At 41.8% G+C, this 21,495-nt stretch overlaps 1 protein-coding gene across 1 annotated transcript; it reads left to right on the top strand.

Moving 5' to 3' along the window:
- Window positions 1-7,437: 7,437 nt before the first annotated feature.
- LOC147795052 (uncharacterized) lies at window positions 7,438-20,957 on the top strand. Its single transcript, XM_087132307.1, has 4 exons — window positions 7,438-7,516; window positions 13,827-13,899; window positions 20,220-20,283; window positions 20,828-20,957. Exons 1-4 carry the CDS (start codon window positions 7,463-7,465, stop codon window positions 20,940-20,942), a joined length of 306 nt encoding a protein of 101 aa, XP_086988433.1. The 5' UTR covers window positions 7,438-7,462; the 3' UTR covers window positions 20,943-20,957.
- Window positions 20,958-21,495: the final 538 nt, after the last annotated feature.

The following is a 21,495-nucleotide window of genomic DNA, read 5'->3' as shown; positions in this document are numbered from 1 at the left end:
TCTAAAGGTCTGCTAAGTTTGAAGTCGATCAGATATTAATAGTAAACTGTCAAAGTCAACTGGTGCAAGAAAATGTTTGGAAAAAAAAACTTTAAGGAAAACAAAAGCTGTTTTGCCAAAACAGCAAAAAAAAAGAACAAAAAGAATGCCTTTTTCGCAACTTGTAAAAAACCCAAAAACTAAACAAAAAGAATGCCTTTTTTTTCAAAATTGTGAAAAAGCCAACTAGAGGTTTAACTGTCTTTAGGACAGAGGAAAGGCCTATCTGCATTTTTCTTTTTTCATAAGAAAATGGCTTTCCTTCATTTGAGATACTACCACATTTGGATTTCTCACTTCTTACTCAAACATCTATCCCAAAGCTACAAATAATTCCCAAAGTTTCTATGAAGAATTTTGATGACCTCATTAGGACAAAATATTGGAACCCTTTCAGACATAAGGAGATATAACAAAATTTTTCACCCTTTACATCATGTCACCTTGTCTATAACGCTTCCCATTCTTGCCATCTACCAAATTTCAACCCAATCAGGCATGTAGTTCACGAGACATAGGTCTTTAAAGAATGTACCTTTAATGTCACTTGATTTGCCACTTGATGACATTATCATATCAGGTCAATGTTAGTCTGAAGCACTCCCTTTTCATGATATCTGTAAGATTTGAAGACAATGAGATCTTTTACTTCACGAGATATACTGCTATGACGAGTGTGCCTTTAACCACTTCCTGCCGGGGATTCCGGATCCGGACACGTATGCTTTATATGCGTAGCCGGGGTCTCCGAACTCGGACAAAGGGACAAAGGCCTTGTAACAAAAGACCTTACTTGGAACAAAAGACCAGGCTGTTCGGCATTACTGACATTTTTTCACTCTCAAAAGTTGAGATAATCCAGCCTTATTTTGAGACAGTATACCATGGTTTGGAGCAGTTAGAGCAAGCAGATTACCACCCAGGACAAAAGCACTCCACCGCCGCAGCAATGAGCCACACAGCACCGCTGCATGCTAATCTGGCCCCTATTGAAAAGAGGTCAGCAGCACACTGAGCCAGGTTCGTGAACAAAAGAAAGTTATATAACACTGCACAATCTGGGCTCTTTTTACAAGGCTACAGGCCTGGCTGAAATACTCAGGCGTCAATAGATTTTGTCTGTCAGGCTAGAGGGGCCACCAGACAGTCCTTCACATGTTTTTAAGTGTCCAGAAAATGAAAATAGGAATTTTTAATGAATTTTGAAAACAGAAAAAAATGATAAATATCCCGGCCCAGCATCATCAACATTGATAACTGCCCCGGCAGGAAGTGGTTAATGTCATGTGACTTGTCAAATGATGACATCAACGCCATCATCACATCAGTCAATATTCGTCGGAAGAACTCCCTTTTCAAGATATCTGCAAGGTTTGAACCCAATCGAACATGTACTTCAGGAGTTATAATGTGTTGAAGAGTACACCTTTAATGTCATGTTACTATGTACATAAGGTCAATGATTGTCTATAACAAATCCCTTCCCAGCTCCCCACAAGGTTTCAACCAAATCAGATATGTACAATACAAGTGAACATTGTGTTCATGGAGAAAAAGCAAAGAATATAGATTTAATGGAACATTTTGTTGTTTTGGCGTTCCATACAAATTTAAGTGGTCTTACTTCAGCGCTGTGTTGAAATAACATTTTAGTCATTTGGTATTGCATGCAGTGACCTGACTTCAGTTCCACGTGCTTGTTTCACCGTCCTGAGTATGCAATGTGTGAGGTCTTTTGTTATCTATAGGCAGACGAAGCGTGTTCACCCACATAGAAGCCAATACACAACATATCGTACAAATGGGATTTTCGAGTACGTAAATACAGTAAAGTGTGTTTTTGTCGTAAGCTCCTCGTGTGTAAATAGGTAAGCCAGAAATACACTTGGTGCAATGGATTCTGCTGTTTTAGCTATCATCTAATGGGCATTTCACGCTTATACCTGTCACGGTTGGTTTTTTTTACTGAATTTTGAAGAATAAAGGACTTTTTTTATAACTTCCAGTCTGATGATTTCATCAGCCCCCAACTTTCACACTTGTTTACTTGGTAAAGATCATCATCCACATCAATATACAGACGATTCACAATAGTGCACCTCCAAGAGTTTGCAACGCATTGACTAATCACAATGCACGAGATCTGTAGATCCAGTGCGTGTTTTGAAAGGGTCAACAGATTTCATGCATTGGGATTGGTCGATGCGTTGCAAACTCTTGGACGTGCACTATTTTGAATTGACCGTGCTTTCTGGTGATTTGAACAAACTTCACCACAGACATCCATTCAAAATTAATTTTTCAGAATTTTTGACCGGCTGCTAGAGGGCACTTGACAATAATGTAAGGTCATCAGTGGATGACGTCTGCACTAGTAAGTAGGAGGTTGTGGGTTCGAGTCCCACCCGAGTACGCTTGTGCTTTGTTTTTCACAAGCCCTCGGGGGCATGCACTGAGCATACAGTGTTAAAATCTACACGTCGGGCAGGGCAAAAATCCAAAATTAATTCATCAGTAGATGGTTTAAAGAATACAACACTCCAAGAGACTAACACCGTTGAAAACAAGTTGATACCCATTACCACTTTTAAACAATAAACCCGCTTCCGGTTATGACCAGAAGGAGGGTCATGTGATTTGACTCACGCAAGATGAATTGAAGAACAAATTATACTCTGCCACTTGCTGCAAGCAGAATTTTGCGGGAGGCCATGATTGATATTTACAACATTACATAATATTTAAAATTCAAAATTCATCATGACATCAATATTTCAGTATTATCTTTGCTTTAAGGTTTTGCTTGGTGTGACTTTGAGATTGCAGATGCTTCAAAAACATGTACAAAAGTCAATGTGCTTAAATAAATATTGAAAAATCAATATTTAATCACTTGATGACGTCATCATGATGTCATTGTTCTAGGACCATCTCTGCACAAGGGTCCTTCACTGATGCAAGTTTGATTAAGATCCAAGTTGCAAAAGGACTGTAATGAGACTACGAATGACCTCTGACCTGTACCTTCTGTATACCGTATTGTCAATGTCAGCCCATGAACATGTAGCAGGAACAAAGCACATGCTGAGCGTCCGGACACTGTGTCTTTCTATGTCTGTCCCAGGATGTCATCACATGGTGGCAGCGGTATAAGTGATCGATATACAACATAAAGACGGCAAATTTATAGCCCGAACGGACTGTGCCAGACTATATTCTGCGTGGCCAAATTCACGCTCTGTCACGTGTTTCGTGTGTCACTACCGCTCAAGGCCCTAACGCTGCATCGCCGGTGCATACACTAACTACATTGTACATTACACGCGTAAACTGTGCATCACTACACATACGAGTGCAACGTGTGTCATGCTGAGGTAAGCACCAGCCGCCTATATGTATACACAAATAACATGGTGGAGTCTAATTTTAGTCATGCAATACTGCATCCGACAATGGACTGGGACAGTGCAGATAGACCGCAGGCCTATAAGGATTTCAAACAAACGGCCTCTATGTGGTTGAATGTACATGTACATAAGATTGCAGATGCTGATCAGCACAACTACATTATATTATTGTCAGGCAAGGAGGGCCTGCGCATGTTCAACACATGGGGCCTGACAGAGGATGATCTCAGAAACCCTCAGAACATTTGGGACAGATTTTCCAAGCAGATAGAGCCCAAGGAAAATGTTCGCATCCATCGCTTGGAATTCCACCGATTTTTGCAACTTGACACTGAGAGCGTTGATGAGTTCTATACACGCTGCAAATCTAAAGCCATGAAATGTCAGTTCGCAAATGACGCAGCACTCAGTGAGAGAATCATTGAGGTGTTAATCTCTGGTGTGAAATATCCTCAAGCACAAAAGAAGCTGTTGCAGAAAGATGATACATTGCAATTGAAAGATGCCTTGGACATTTGCCGTACGCATGGAGCCAGTGTCAGACACATGGCCCAGTTGAGCCATATTGGAAAAGCCAATGTGGATGCCGTCAAAGTGCGTGGACATTGCAAGAACTGTGGTGGACAGCACCCAGGTGCCCTGCATATGGTGCGCAGTGCAATGGCTTGTGGCTAACAAGGACATTGGCAGCTCATGTGTCTCAGTTCAGGCTCAAAACCGCGCCCGAAACACAAGTTGCGTTCACGTACAAGAGGTTCGTACTCCCAGACGCCAGCCGTCGACCATCGCGCTCTCAGTCACGCCAGTCAAAGGAGGTTGACGCTGTTGAATACGAAGTTTTAGCTGCACAGGACCAGTTTGAGAGCATTTAGTTTGATACTTTTCGCATCCAGCATGGTACGAAAGGTGGTGACTGTGCATCTGACACCCGTGATGAACTTTTCGCATCGTCTAGGATCGCATACCCTCAAAGTGAAGGTGGACACAGGTGCGTAAGGGAATATCCTACCCCTTCACATATTTCGACGTATGTATCCGCAGGTACTCGACGCTGATGGGTTCCCTAAACCTGGCTCTATTTACCCCACATGATACGCTCCTATTTTCGCTTACAATGGTACGCGCATCTACCAATACGGTTGCATCAAGCTTCATTGCTGTTACGGTACGCGGACTGGGTGGATGCAACAGTCTTTGTGGCTGATACCGACGGTCCAGCAATCCTTAGACTTCCAACGTCGCAAGCACTTCATCTCATTACGCTCCATTGTGCAGTTCGCGAGGCACCGCTGCACAGCGGAAGCTGGCGGATGGTGATGCCTCCCTACAATTGGAACATGGACAGAATACACCCATATGCACTAAGGACGACCTTTGCAAACTGTACCCTGATCGCTTCACTGGGATTGGACGGTTTCCCAGTGAGTACCATATCAGAACTCAAGGACAATGCGTGTCCAGTCGAGCAACCTCCGCGCGCAAGTACCCCATCCAGATTAAGGAGGAGCTAAAAGCTGAACTGGACAGAATGGAAAGTCTAGATGTCATTGCTAAAGTGACGGAACCCACTGACTGGGTCTCGTCGCTGGCATTCAGCAGGAAAGACAATGGCAGCCTCCGAGTGTGCCTTGACCCACAGGCACTGAACAAGGCGTCCAAACGCACTTACCACAAGACTCCAACTCTCGAGGAGAGAACCCACCAGTTCAATGCGTGCGAAAATATTCAGCAAATTTGACGCACGACATGGGTACTGGAGCATTGTGCTGGATGAGGAATCCAGTCTTTTAACAACAGGCGTGTACCCGGGACCCAAACAAGGTCCAGGACATACGTGCATTGCCAGCCCCTGGCACTGTCAATGAGCTCCAACAATTCCTCAGTTTAGTGCAGTACCTTGCACCATTTGTTCCCTGGCTAGCTGACCACACTGACATTCTCCGCGCATTGCTCCGCAAGGATAGTGATTTGCGATGGAATGAATCGCATCAAAATGTTATTGTTCATAAAGTTTTATTGGACATGTTGTTCTATCAAACCCCATGTAGTATAGAGTCTTATTGGCTGAACCGGCAAGTCACGCTGCATGAAACATGCTAGTTTGCTTTTATATTCCTGTTTATTTTGGTTTACCTTAGATATTTAGATAACCAAGCGTTTTTAGAAACAGCTTTGTTATGTTACCAAGTTTAATTGTTCCTGAGGCCTTCATATCTGCATAAAAGTTACGCTGTCTTGTTGCATGCACGTGATTTTGTTTAAGATTTGGATTAGAACCAAAAAGAAGCGAGTGTCAATGAATTAACTCATAATTGACTTACTTCTGAACATACAATTTCCTGTACTTTTTATCTGCCTTTTCCACTTTTATTACCACCACTGTATATTCTCAAAGGGGGGATGTAATAAGACTATGAATGACCTCTGACCTGTACCTTCTGTATACCGTATTGTCAATGTCAGCCATGAACATGTAGCAGGAACAAAGCACATGCTGAGCGTCCGGACACTGTGTCTTTCTTATGTCTGTCCCAGGATGTCATCACAAGGACCAAAGTCGATGGTGGAAGAAATGTGTACAAAACAAATGGGCTTTTGGTCAGAAGAGGAAGAAATTAGAAGAAAAGAAAAAGAACAAAAAGAATGCCTTTTTTGCAAACTTGTGTAAAAGCCCCCCCCCAACAAAAGAATGCCTATTTTGCAATTTGCAAATATGCCAATAAACATGATATCTGTGTCGATACAACATTGGATCATCAACGCTGGGTAAATATCGAATTGATGTTGCTAATAGCGTAACCGATATCAACGTCTGAACTACATCCCAAAAGTGATATTGAGATAACGTGGATTATGGTTATCAACATTGAAACAACATGCCAACCAGATTTCAACCAAACTTCAATGTTGAAATTACGTCTTTTGCCTGCTGGGATGCATATGGTAGTCCCTATCTCATAAATGTTTTGTTAAACAAACGAATTACACGTGGTAGAATGAATCTTTGTGTTATACGGTAATGTGTGAATGATGGTACAGTCATGCCCGATTTGTTGTAACTCATCTGAGAATTTAAAACATGCTTCCTGTCTCCATAAATCAGGTTAAGTTCAGCCAACAGAGCTTTTTCATAAATATCATTCAATTTTCTTACCTTAATACCAGTGATTCTGCTTGCCATTCTGGCGAGCTGCTTGAGGTTCTTTAAATTTTTGTTGTTCAAGCAATTAAACCACAAAATGGTAGAAAATGTTATTACTGATTGAATGACACTTTCATAGAACAAGCACAAGATATCCTGGTCAGCCTGAAGTGTTTGATTTGCTGTACAACATATATGCTGAGTATTTATGTTTCAGTTCAAATTCTCATTTAGAATGGTCTCAAGGTACATGTACTTGTAATCTGTAACAGTCTCTATGCTGGTATGTTATATTTTCAAGACATAAATGTAGAAAACAAAGAAAGAAAAAAGTCCCATTTTCATTTTATGCCATTACTCTGTACATGTACGTAGTAATGCACACTGCTTGCTATGTTTACTTCACAAAAGAACTTTTCACGGTTGCCTTGCATTTTATTAATTTGTAATGAGCACTTTTGACACGGCAAAAAGGTCCATTATCCATGTTTTTGCTTTTTTTGTATTAATACATGTAGGAAATTTGTGCCCATAAATTTCAGAAGACCATCTTGTCAGCTATTGTAAAAAGGTTCATTTGGAGAAAAAACAAGGTTTCTCTCTCCCGAGTTCTTCTGTAAGGAGTTCTGATTCTGAAGTACTGCAGGTATAATGCTGATAAATTTTGTGTCACCTCACTTAAGCCGGATGAGTAACTTTGGAGTAAGAGGACCATGTGACCATCTGCATTTCAATTTCTTTCGTCACCAATATGGGATATGATTCCCCAAATCAGCTATCTTGTGTGAGAATCTTTTATTACATACTTCTCCTTGTGAGTCAAGAATCATTTCATTTTCTAGCAGGTTTTGAGCTTGGAAATCAATTGCTACACATGGAAAAGCAACACCTTGTAAAAAAATCACAGTTGGAACAAGGTCTGATGGAGGTATGTGTTCGAAATACTTGTAAACCATAAATTATACTGCATGTGTAATAGTGTGGTGAAACAGGGTACCATATCTTTAATAGTAATAATTCATGCGTGTGTGTAAATCATGCATTACACATGCTGGCAGCAACCAATCAGAAGCGCGCATTATCTAAGTTCTGGGTGCTGGCTTCATGGGTTGCCAGGACTACACAAGGTGGCAGCATACTGACAAGAGCTCTGCGGAGTTGAGTCGACCACTGAGTGTCTTAAACGGATGTTACGACCGCTGGTGGTTGGGGCTTTCATCGACCTCAAGTGCACCTCTTACGATAGGCTAGTGTGGTACTCTCAATTGCAGAGCTGCTGATTGTTTAAAATCTCATCGAAGATTGGGGAATGGGTTAGACAGTCCAGTTTATTTAAGGAGTGTTGAATTATAGGGCTAGGGAACCTGGGTGAACTAGTTAAGTGGGGAATTAACAAAGCTAGACTGAAGGGATCACGTGTTGTCGTTCCCATGCTAGTTGGCATAGCAACGGTTGGTTGCAGTCCTGGTCTGAGAGCTTGCTTTCCTTGTTGAGGTTTGTGAGGTGCAGGTTTCTGGTTAGAGTTCAGTGAGGACTGTTATAATCACCTTCTTAATCAAAATGGCCCGTGTTATTTGACAATTGCAGCTTGAAGTATTTGAGAGTTACTTAAGCTGCGTTGATCCCTTTTGCTCTTTGGGAACTGTGTTGCGCAGTGAAGCAGTAGAGATTACTATTGTATAAGTCGCAAGCTCTCGGGACAAGCACTGAGCATACAGTGCTTATTAATATACGATGGGTAAGGGCAAACTCGTTATATATAATGAAGAAGACTCATCGGTTATAAGCCTATGGTATATTGTTTTTGACTTGAGGGTTACCTGTTGCACTTGAAGGTTACTTGGTCATCAAGGGTTACCTGGTCATTGAGGGCTTACCTGGTCATCAAGGGTTACCTGGTCATTGAGGGTTACCCTGGTTACTTTGAGGTGGAACTGGTTACCGTGAAGGTTACCCTGGTGTAGGTTGAGGATAACAAGCTTCTTAATTCATCATGTTAGTGGTGCAGTTGACTACATACATGTAGGACTACCTACCATTGAGGATTTTTTTCTACGTAATTAATTGTGTGTGAACAATAACTGAAGCTCCGACACTGAATAAACCAATCATATAATTGCCTTTGAAATCAATGATCACCTTGAGATATAGTCCAGTCCCTTGTCACTTGTATTGGCGTCTATTGTAACCTTTTTTGACATTGGAATAAATGCAAGCTGCAGATTACCAATACGTATGCATTTTTTCCTTGCCCATTACTCCATTCACTAAATTCTGAATTATCTGGTAGTGCGTCCTCACTCCCACAGCAGCAGCCGCCATGATCTCTGTCCTTTTTTCTTAGTGCCGTTACTAACAGACTTCTTTTTGTCTGGCTTCGATATTTTTCAAGAATTTTTCCATCGCTAAACTTGTCGGTGTCATTTCTCAGTCACTCCTTTACTCTCTCTACCCTGGTTCTCATTCTTCCAACAGTCAGTTAATACTGTTCCCTTTTATTGCTTTAAAGTCCCTTTTTCATATTTTCGTTCAGTCTTGCACAGGTTGACAGACTGTCCTTTGACTTTGCCTAGACTTTTCTCAGTTGGATCTTGTCTCTAGGCTTCCCCTTGCCAGTTGGCATTGTGTATTATATTGTATATCTTCTGGTTTCCAGTGTAAACTTTGACAGAATGAACATTGTATTTGTTATTCTGTTATTTTCTCCTTTCTTATATATATTTCTGGCTTATGAAATAAAATTCATCAAAGTTCTTAGTGTTTGTTATTCTTGTATATATGTATCTATTTCTGGTTATCCTATTACCGATTTGAATTACCGGATTTGGATATTATTCTCCCAACTGTTGCTTGGCCTTTTCTTGCAGTGTATAGCTTTCCCTCATCGGTCCCAGGATCGGGAGATATTTTGTACTTCACCCCTCTTCTGGTTGTTACTCTCGCAACGCAAGCAAGGGATCGCCTGAGTTCGTAGGGAATGTGGTGTGGCGGATTAAGTTTCGGATTAGGACCCTGCGTCGCTTTACTGGGGTACAAACTGTGCAGTACCTTTATTTGCTCCAGTACTGCACTGTTGAGCATGTGAGTTCGCTTGTCCAGTTCTTCAGGTTCCACAGGACTCTCCTGTGATCACGCTTCTCCCGGTCAGTCCTCTCCTCAGCCGTCTGGGTCGGGGCTCCTTGGGAAAAAAGCACAAGTTGACTGAGCACTCACTTCCTCCAACTGTTCTTCCCAAAAGAAGAAAGTTAAGCATTTGAGAGGCACTGGCTCTCCCTCTACAAAAGAAACACGACGTACCCTTTCCAAGTCTCTACCAGTGCTTGTTCAACACTACCCTCCACCACCTCTGGTGGCTACATGCCAAGATCCAGAGCCTTATTCTCTAGCCCTGGTGCATTCCAGAGAATCTTTTGCCCTGCACTGGGACTTTCCGCTCTCTTCCAGGTGGTCTCAGCCTGCATCTCCTGAGAGCCATTTCCTTGATTCTCCCACTGGTCCTTGACCCATGCCTGCATATCTCTGACCCAGGTCAGTCACCTGATGAGGAAGAGCTGCTTTCTGTGAATGGTCTCTCTCAATCTGAGTCCTGCCTCCATTTGCTTCAGCATGAAATGATACAGGTTCTTGGACTGCCTAGCCCTATGCCCCCAGACCTCAGGGCCATCCCTCTTTCAAATGTTGTTTGCCAGGGAAAACTTCTGCTTTGTCCATCTTCCCTAAAATCCTGCTTGACCGTGCCTGCGTAGATGCAATTGGACAATCTAGCCAAGGCGGAGCATTATAACTCTGGCAATCCGCCATCAATGTTACTTCAAGTTTCCTTTGGGTGACTTTGATGCTTATCTTTCTGTACTGGAGATGTCTGAGGCGGCCAAGGATAAGATATTTCCTCACAGAGGCAAATCCGGCCATACTTTCCCCAATCAGGACCTCCAATGTATAGAGGTGGCTCTCAAGAATATTGACCTGGCTGCACTGAATTTTATCTCAGGCCTGCAAGGAGAATTTAGATACATACCCCGAGTTTGTCATTATGGCTTTCCATTGTCTTCATGACCTCCTTCATCACAGGCTTTGAGCAGCTTTGTCTGTGTTTCTATCCACGCTACGATGTCTCGTAGGGAATCTGGATTCAAGCCCTGAATATTCCCCACTAGTCAGTTAAACTCTGCTCTTAAGGGTCTTTCCCTCTGCCAAAGACCTTTTCAAGGGGCAGTTCTCTAGTCCTCCTGGAAAGTGAGGTCAAGCTAATCGACAGCGCTCGGAAGATATTATTTCGCCAGTCAATCGAGTCTCGTCCCTCAAGCCATCCACAAGGTTCCCCTGAGACCATCACGCCATGCTTCCCCCTTGCCGTTGTGATGACCGCAACAGGCTCCAAAGCATTGCCCTTAGGCCATTACTCTCTGGCTAGGGACAACCACGCCCTGCTACTCCCAGCACTGCCAGAAACCCAGCCACGGGCCTTACCCACCACCCCTGGGGGGGTCAGTGCCAATGACCTACTCTGCTTCTCTTATGGATGCTAATCCTGAAGCCATTGGTTGCCGCCTTTTAAGATTCGCAGGGTTTGCAACGAACATATTGTACTTATTATACATTTTTGATGCAGCCAAACTTCAAGATAATTTTCGGTGGTTGAAAGGTATAAGACGTGGCAGATATGCTGGTATAGTGAGAATGATTATAAACGGTAAGAGAATGAAGAGAGCCAAACTTTTCTCATCATTTTCCGTCAATTTTGTGTTCTTTTTTTGTGGCTTATATTTTTAAAAGTTATTTCTTAGGTGCTTTAAAATACATCAGTTGAAAAATATACTGAATTTCCCTTGGTGTTGAGAGAAGCTTTGATATCAAGTCCACTGGTACAAACACTTTGACGTAAAACGTTAAATAAAGTTAACTCATTTGATTGGCACTCTTGTGGAACTCTTTGCATCACACCTGAATGCTCAACATCCCACATTCTGCAGTCAGTACACCTGCAGGCTTGGGTGACCGATGCCTTGTGCATCTCCTGGGAAGGTTTTCTGGCCTACGCCTTTCCTCTTCTATCAGTTATTCCGATGGTGCTGTCGAAGATAGAAAGGGAATGTGCCTTTGTTCATCTCATTGCTCCACTCTGGCCGAGACAGCCATAGTTTTCTTGCCTCGTCAGACTCCTGGTCAATGTTCCCCTGTCGCTGCCTCAGCATCCGGAGCTGCAATTCCGGCCCAGATCCTGCTGCCTCCACCTGGACCCGCTTAGTCTACATCTAACATGTTGGATATTGTCCAGTGATCTTTTGAGCAGGCAGGCCTTTCTCAAGACACTCCTGCCATGGCTGCTAGAGGTAGACGACTGTCCACAAGGAAAATCTGTGACAGCTGGAATTTGACGCTTCAACTATTTGTGCAGAGGGCATGCTGCGGATCTGACCGAGGCATACGTCTCTTTCCCTCGTGAGGGACTTCTTTATGCATCTTCTTCTGGCCGTTGTTACCACTCGCAGGGGCTGTGAGATTAAGGCCCTATCCATTACTAATGGGCACTTTCGATGGGAGCCACTTGGAATACAGCTGGTTACGAAGATTGGTTTCCTCACCAAGAACCAGACTCCCTCCTTCCAATCCCCAGACATCTTTGTTCTGGTAATCCAGTCATTGGCAACCTCCTTTGACAGACTCTGGTGCCCTATCTGGATGCGCAAATGGTATTTCAACCAGACAAAGGACGTCTGGGGGCCAGTCTCACAGTTATTCATTAACACTACCATGCCTTATTGGCCAGCCTCCAAAGACAAATGATCAACATCGATGCCATATCCATGTTCATGATGTCTGGGCCATTTCATCTTCCTGGGCTTCTTTCAAGGGGGTCCTATTATGGACATTTGTAAACCTGCATGTTGGAAATCCACCTCAACATTTACATGTACCTCTTGTTATCTCATTGACGTTTTGCTGGGGGACCACTCTCTTGGACTGGCCGTGCTGGGGACGGCATCACAGTAAATCCTCCTTTTCAGGTCATTCTCTAACCCTTGCAGGAAGATACACTCAAGTAAGCCATGTGGTGAGTCTGGCTTTCACCCATCCTCTTATCTGGTCTTGTAGATATTTATGATTATTACATCACCCCTTGGTGTGTTTTTATTTGTCCTGCTCACTTTGATTCTTTCCTTCCTTATCTTGCTCCTGATTGGAGCTAGAATATTTGCAGTATGTCCTTGCCTCCCCACCATCCTTACGTGCAGTGCTATTCTGCGTATGTATTGGTAATCTGTGTAGGTTGCGGGCACTAGACTCTCCCCCCCCCACTTCCTTCCCTCCCCCACCTCTCACTCAGCCTCGTTGCACTCTGCACTTCAAAAAAGAGGAAGATCATGGTCATCATTTCTGCTGGAGTCAAGTGAGTGAGGGTGCACCGCTGGGTGATGGAGAATTTTAGTGAATGGAGTAATGGACTAGGAAATAATGTATATGTATAGGTTATCTGGTAGGTATGCAGTTGTAGACTCAACCTACTATAGGTGGGGGAGGGGAGATTTGTTGAGACCCCCCAAAAAATAGGAATGACAGCTTAGGATCGAATCCAGCTGGGAGTGATCTCTTAATGTCCACGCTTTCCAGACCGACTTGGAATTTGCAGGGAATTTAATAACCATGATAGGCTTACTTGTGTGTAAGCATCAACGAGGGTGCTGCCTCCCTGTAGCCAGCTAAATAGCATTTGGTTAAATTTGCCGGTGATGGCTAAATATCCACTGTCTAAAAAGGTACTGTAATGTTCAGGTACATTGGCAAGTGGCCAGTTGCATCTGGTACTAGTGTTAAGTTGGGTTGGGTCACACGAGAAGGGCAAGATAAGGTGATACCAGTAGCATATGCAGACCTTGTGTCCAGAGAAAAAAATAGATAAAAAACTGCTACATCATTTTTGTCTATAAAAGAACCTTCATTCCCTCTCTCCTCACCCTGGTAGAAGATGATGGCACAGTTTGTACAATGCTTGCAGTTTCAATTCCTAAAAGTGAACAAACATGACAACATATCTCTAGGGGGCAATCTGCGCTGGATACACCTGCCCACACCCCTGACTGGATAAGCCTTTTAATAGCATGGTCACCATTTTACTGCAAAATCATATTTCATAAACTTATCAATGTGAGAAGTTTTTAATCGAGAGATTTACAATGTACATACCAACCTAGTAACCAGCACATGATTAGCAGTCTGTTTATTATCCTTTCATAAAGCTGGATATTGAAATGACACAAACACATGATGAACTTGATGAATTGGAACAAAAATGGCATCATCTCAAAGAAGGTAAGCATTTTTGTGAATCACTTCAAGTGTAAGAGCTGAAATTATTAGTGAAAGTCTTATAAAAATTAAGGCTTTAAATCTCTGACTTTTAAATTGCTTTTTAGATTAGTTATGACTTACTTTAATAAAATATCCAAAGGCCAGTATTTAACACTGAGGTTTTTGGGTACATCACATGGAATCGCTCTCTTTTAGAAGTGTGGTGGTTCTGAGTAGAACTAGTAAGTGTGAACAATTTGACCAAGAGGTTCTGGTTCTCTTCAAGAGAGATGAAGAAGACCAGTGAAAATGAAATTTCTGTGGAAGACTCTGAGTGGTTGGTGTGAGATTTGCCCTTTCCTGGAGGGGAAGATCTTGAGACCCCATGGAATGCCAAACAAAGGCAGTTAGTTGGCAGTTAGCCAAAGCACTAAAAGATCACAAACTGGTGCCTACAGCTATCAACAAACATCTTGAATACTTTCTGTTGTCAACTTCCTGTCATTGAATTCTAACTGTGCCCCTAGACTTGATTCGAAATACCGAGCTGAGGCTGTATCCTACCACCTACTCAATGCCGCTCTTTCCAAAGATCTGTCAAAGGATAACTCCCTTTGAGAGATTTTAATGTCAGCACAGGTCATGATAATCTGCTCTGAAAGAATGTGCTCAGCAAAGAGATTTGCTTTTTACTTTTTTTTATCTAATAAACCAATTGTGACTTGGGCTCAAATACAACCCGAGGCAAACAGATAATAGATTCTGATAATTTCACAGGGGTAAAATTATCAGAATCAAATACGCACATTAAATAATAACTAGACAGAAGAAATAACATAAGTGAATAAGAATAATCATAAGTGGACACAATACAGTATTCAGTAGTGTTTAGGTGATGTCCATCCTTGTACAAAAGATTCTGTAGCCTCCTTTGTACAGCGCACCAAGAATTTTCTGTGGTATAATGTTCCATGCATGTGTACACATGTAGCTGCTTATAAAAAAAAATGTTAATATTAAGGCATAACATCAAATAACAGACCATTTGGGCACTGAGCCAGGTATGCTAATTCCTTTCAACCCAATGGGTATGAAGCCAGATGCAGCCTACTTACTGAAATGTGACACCCCCATTTGTCTGAACTGGTGACTAAGGATTTGAACAATAGGCAAAATAGAAAATGATAAACTGGGGGGAGTGCTGTTTGGCGGTCCAGCACCCCAAGAAAAAACTCAGAAAAGTTGCCCAGACACAGTCCTCGTCGACCCCGGATCTATGCCCTACACGGACTGGAGGAGGCCACCTGGGAAGCCCAATGTACAAATTAATCTTTCACAACCCACACAAGTGACTTGTGGTCTGCTGGCAATGATTCTCATGGCATAGGAAAAAAATGAAAAGAAAAGTAGCATATGATACTGCGCTACAATCCAACTTTTCGTAAATTATGATGTAACAAGGTTGTGGGAAATGTGAATATATCGATGGCAAATGCCTGACTGCCAGCAGCCCATGTGTTGTATATAACAATGGGCACCATGAAGTATTCTGTAAATTCATGGCGTACAACAAACCATTAGAACAACTGCCAAGCTCAATGATAAACCGAATCTGTACGTAGTGCAACCAAATCAATTAATTGCCCATGAACCTTTATGAAACTGAAGTCGTTCCAAAGGTCTACAGGCAAGGGTGTCTAATGGGGTCTGTTCCAGGGGCCAGTTGCCAAAAATGAATCTTCTGAAATTGGGGAGAGAGCATCAGCAATACTGTTATACGTTGTCAGGGAAAGCCTTTAAAATGGATGGTTTTGCCTTGAGGCACTGTAAGACCAACACATGAACCAATTTTATGATTCGAGGGCAACAGGATGTTTGGGGATTGAGTGTAGATATGACAGCCTCATTATCACACCAAACTATGACTTGCTTAGCCCAGAGACTGCTACTCTATAAATGTAATGTTAGCATGAGTGGGTACAATTCAGAAAAGCAATGCACATTCAAAGGGAGTGTATTCACTCAGGCCATATGTATTGAACCCAGCTGCTGTTGAGAAATGCCACAAACTCCACTTCTGCAGAAACATCCATATACAAGTGTATGTTACTGCTTGAATGCCAAACATCATCTAGAAATATGACAGTGCCGTTAAAATGTGTCAAGAAGTGGTGCCACGCTAACATGTCGGCCTGTGCCCCTGAGGAAAAACGAACAGATGAAACGATGGAGAAAAGCGCGACTGGGCCTAACTGCCTTACATGTGAAATTCAGGCTCCCAACAATGACTGAAGCTCCTTGAACAGAACAGAAGCTGTCTTGGTCTGAGGGACTTGGATTTGCAGACTGACTGCGTCAATCGCCAGGCTGAGAAGTGTAATATGAGTCGTCGGCCCTTTAGTCTTGCTATGAGCTAGGGGAACACCGAAGTTCTTATACACTGCCCTAAATGAAATAAGGGCTTGTAACAAATTGGGACGACCAGCAGGTAAGAAGTCATCAAGATAATGCAATATGTTGGGCATGCTGGCAACTTTTTTAGCGCACTACTTGAGGAATGTGCTAAGAGGTCATACAAGATATGGAACATCCCATGGGGATACACTTACCGTAATAGATATCCCTGTTAACTGAAAAACTAAGCAGATCAAAGGTTATCAGGGAGTAAACAGAATATCATATTTGGCCAACAAGGCCCCTGTACCCAACTTTGAAACCAGCGCGACTGCGTCATCGAAACTCATGTTGGAAAATGGCATATTGACTGGGTCATCGCACAGAGTTATCTAAAGGGGATGATAGGTTATGAATCGAGTGAAATTTGCCGTGTACATGCTTGGGCACCAAACCAACAGGTGAGCAATGTAAAGTGGGAAAGTGAGGACTAGAAAAAGGGGGCCAGCAATTCAACCTTACTGCAATTTCTCAATTTTTGAGCTGCAAAATAGTGGGATGTTAATGCCCAGACCAAATTTCGGGTATTTGAACTGACTCTTGGACCAGGTGAAAAAACTACATGAAATACTGTTCCCTAGGAAATTGGCATCCTGTCTGTTGGAACATAAATTAAGAAAGGGAAGCGTCCAATTTATTTTGACTGGTGTTGGCACTTGATTGTGGGGGGGCTGATTTTTGGGCTGCGACGTGGTTGGAGATACGGTATTCATTGGCTGAATGGGTCGCGGACATGTACGTCGCGCACTTTGGGGCAAAGCAACATCAGATTCTGATGCACTTCCTGCAGTTGAAGTTGAATCAGATTCTGAGATTGTGATAGCGCTGGAACATGACATTTTGACCTGCACTGAAATTTCCAAAGCTGGCAAGTGTGCGCAAATTGTCATCCCTTCTGATTAAGTGATGAAAAGTAGGTTGCTGTGTTGGAGTTTTCCAACAGCTTAAGGCATAATTCAGCATTCAGTGAAGTCCAAGAATGGTGCATGTGCTTGTTTCAGCTGAAACTGAATATCATAATCATGCCATCCGAATCCTGCGTGCCGCAATACTACTGAACGAATAATGTCAGTGTATTTGAGTATCTGCTGCACTCTAGTGGGATGCCGAATCAAATAAAATTAGTCAAACACCAGAAAAGTTGAGGTCCACTGCTTGACTGATGTTATACACAGTATTTGGTTATGGGGATGGATTTGTTATGCTGAGGACTCGTGATCCTATCATAAACATGCAGTCAATGGCTGCCTAGACGCTTTGGTTGGGAAGCAAAAGCAAGCCAAAGTCTACAAATTCCCCAGTCCGTATCTTGCCTTGGATATGCTGGGGAACCCTCACACCCAAATCATCCCAAATACTGGCGAGGGGAGAACTGCTAGCATCAGTGAGTGGGAAAAAAGATATGGATTGAACTGACTGACCCGCCAGGGTCGGCAGTAAAGAAACAGTTGGGGCTGAAGAAACAGCATTGACCTGTGGTGGCTTGGAGCCTATATGGCAAGGGGTAAAATTGTGTTGGAAATGCTACTCCCACCTAGCTCTCCAACTCTAGACACAGGAACTGTGTGAACTGTTGGCTGAGGTGCTGGACCTTGCTCCGCCCCTCCAGCCGTCAGTGGCAGTTCTCCAGGTGGGGTCATCCTCTAAGATTTTGGCTGTTCCCTAGGCCCCTCCTACCGGCATCAGGACCGTTGCTGTTTTGATTTCCAAGAACAAGGATCACGATTCTAGATTTCAAACCAATTTAAAATTTAACCTGTCTGACTGGCTGAAACTGCTAAGACATAAGTGATTTACCAGTCTGGACCCCCTGGCCACCAAATTCCAACAGCCTGGCGCATATTATTTGGGTTGTTGATCTTACTCAAGGGAGGCCCAGGTGGAATTCTCTTCCAGCTTCCCACACCCCACCTACTGTCTGGTGACAATAAATTATTTGAAGCTGCATGGGCCTCAAATAACATTTCAACAGATTTGTGTGCAGGGCTCTTTTGATCAGAGTGAATATAGTTTTATTTGGGTACATTTTATATGAGAACTGTTTGAAATACCTTTTTGGCTGATTTTATTGAAAGCAAGCATTTGTCTTGCCATTTAGTGTACTGGTATGTATACTGTGTCCATTCATCTTTCTGTTCATTGTGTCTCTGCAAACATTTTTCCAAATGCAACTTGAAAAGAATTTGATATCTCAACTTGAGATTTGGTATTTGGGTTGGTCTTGCTGTCTTTCATAGGTCTGTTGATTTTGTGATAGATAGGTCAAAGGTTGAGGTCATTAAACGGTTAAAATATAAGAAATGGTTTATTTCACCATCATTTGATTAGGCACGTAAACTGCCCAAGGTGGATCCAAGGAAGGCCACCAGGGGCCATCCCCCACCCTGATGTGTTAAAAAAAATAGTGATAGAAAGGTTAATTCTTTGGTTTCCCTTTTTTCAAAGGTGTGTAAAAAGCCCGTAAATTAAGTTTTACCCTTTCGGAAGGTCATACAAAGTTATGTGAAAAACAAGTAAAATTTCGGCCCCAAAATAAGTCCCCCCCCCAAAAAAAAACCAAGAATCTGGTTCTGGATCCAACCATGTCAAATTCAAAGTTTGTGGATTAGTCATTGTGTTTTTCAGAAGTCCATTCCTTTTGGAGTCCAAGTCCTTAAGTGTTGAAACTACAGAAATCATATTCCTACCATGACTCAAGAGGTAGTTGAGACATCAACTTCAAACTTGATCTGTCAGTTGGTCTTGATGTCCTTCAGAAATCAAAGGAGAAGGCAATTGTTCAAATAACATAACTGGTTTCCCAATGGAGGTGTTATTTTATGATGGCAAATTAAAAGTCATGGCTTTAGGTATGGACTTGGCGGGCAATTTGTGTTTTTTAAAGATCAATCACATTGCTTTTATGGAAAAAGATTATTTAGCCGGGCATTGGTCAATATTACCCATATAATGACTCACGTGGCAGCTTCTCTTCGTCTTTTGGAATTCAAAAGAACTACTGCTACTGCGGAAATGCTCAGAGTAAAAAAGTGTCAATGAGGGCAGCAAACAAATCTAGCAATTTGATGATGTCATAATATAGCTCCCATTCCTTGAGAGTTTCTAGACCTTTTGGTCATATTAGCAGGCTTTATAGCAGAAGAACAGAGAAAAAACTGGTAAAGTAAGTTTGACTGCAGCCATCTGCCTGAAATTCATCAGGACCTTACTCTGATTCAAATTTGGACAGTTCAACTTAATTCCAAGTCGCTCTCACTGTCCAACCTCTTTTAATTCACAGTTACAGCATGTGGGTACACTCGCCCCAAAATAATGAAACAGTTGTATCATTGCCGAGCTGTAGTGTGACGTCATCAAAACAGGCTTCTGTTGGATGCTCCTGACAATTTTTGTTTTCATTTTGCCAGATATGAAGAAGACTTCAACTCGTGCTTGTGATGTCAGTAGCAATTTTTATTTAGTTTTTACATAATAGATTATAATAAATTATAAATTACCAATGTGATTGATCTTTAACATGTCATCCTTTTTAAACATTTAAATAGTTCCTATGTTTTCCTCACAAATTATGGTGTTGTTGCCTCTGTCATTGCAGGAAGACACTTTTTTGAAGGAGTAAGGAGTTTTCTGTTCAAATGATGAGCTAGGAACTTGTTCAATAAAAATACGAGAAAACATTGCTAACTGACCTATTATTAACGGGAACAACATTATATCACTAAAGAAATGATTTATATGACATGAATTTTCCAAACTCCTAGCAAATTTTGGTACTGAAATAACTGTAACATTGTTACTTTAACGAGGAAATAATGGTGCATTAAGACGATATCAGAAAACAATATACCACATATCCTTAAAAGAAGACCTTGTTTTTATGTGGCTAGAAATTGAAGAGGCATCAGAGAATCAAGAGATCAGTGGATGTAAAGTGCGGGATCTTGACAATGTGTGAGTAGACACTTGTGTTTCACTACAGTTCTGTCCAACAACTTTTTCTAAGTACATGTATTACTATTTTAGTTGTAAAATTTGTTCATCTGAAATATTTGTGAATTAGCACACTATGCCCTTATTGTCACTATTGAATTATAAAATTATTTTAGTTTCATTTCAATTAAAAAAAACACGGTCATGATTCTGTCTCCCTTTGTTTTAATAAGGAATTAAATTAGGGCAGAAGTGCTGTACAAACTAATGCGTATTTTTCTCATGCTGGTTCACGCGCAAATGCCTTTCACCCACACAATTGTGCGAGTGACATATTCTCTTTGGTACTTAACACTGCTCTGTTTCGTTTGATTGAGCTTTCATTATTATTTTTGATGGCCGATACATGTCTCGCACTAATTCTATAACAAAGTGTACCACTGCTCTGTCATTTACTGTTGCGGTGTTTGTGAAATGTGTATAATGTTTTGTGTAACCTGTATGTGTATGTATGTGAATGTTGTAAATCGAAAGACAGCTTTGGAATGTTCTGCATTGTTTACAGTTTACAAACAAAGAAGGAAGATCTTACAATGAAGGCTAACGAGACAGCACGTATGAAACAAGAAAATGATGAAATGGAATTACGTATGAAGCAACTTGAAGAAAACCATCAGTAAGTATTTATGCAAGCCATTAATTGTTGCGGTGTCCACAAGATTTTATTTCAGAACATGTCAATGCATTTCCCCTGTTTCTGAAACTCTTCCTTTGGACTGGAATTTCAGTGACCACAATCTTTGTTTCAACTGAGATTTGTACATTTTAAGCAACCTCCTGGCAACTTTTTCTTATTCCTTTTATTTTCTTGTTAAGATTTCATACTTTTTGGTGCTGATCAAATGCATAAATGTGATAATTATTCCCTCTGAATTGTTAAATGGAGTTGACGTAATACTTTCGGTTATGTGGGCCTGAAAAATAACAAAAATGGTTTAATACAGGATAGAAGTCCAGTGTAATGGTGAAATTGTTTGAGGGTTTAGCAACTGCATCTGAGATCTGAACTGGTCTATTACAGTGAACTCTTTTGGAGCCACTTGAAAGCAGATAGTCATTTGAATTTTCCTTGAAATTCAACGGATTACCTTTCAAAGTGAAAAAGAATTGATTAAGGCAAAATGTTTACTTTCTGGGGCCCTTTTTCTGTTGACCGTAAGTTAACATTCCATG

This window comes from Acanthaster planci, unplaced genomic scaffold (genome assembly GCF_054643075.1).
Source record: "Acanthaster planci isolate LZ-2023a unplaced genomic scaffold, COTS_SCS Contig195, whole genome shotgun sequence".
NCBI classification, from domain to species: domain Eukaryota; kingdom Metazoa; phylum Echinodermata; class Asteroidea; order Valvatida; family Acanthasteridae; genus Acanthaster; species Acanthaster planci.
The sequence above is the reverse complement of the archived record's forward strand: the minus strand, read 5'-3'. Positions and strand labels throughout refer to the sequence as shown.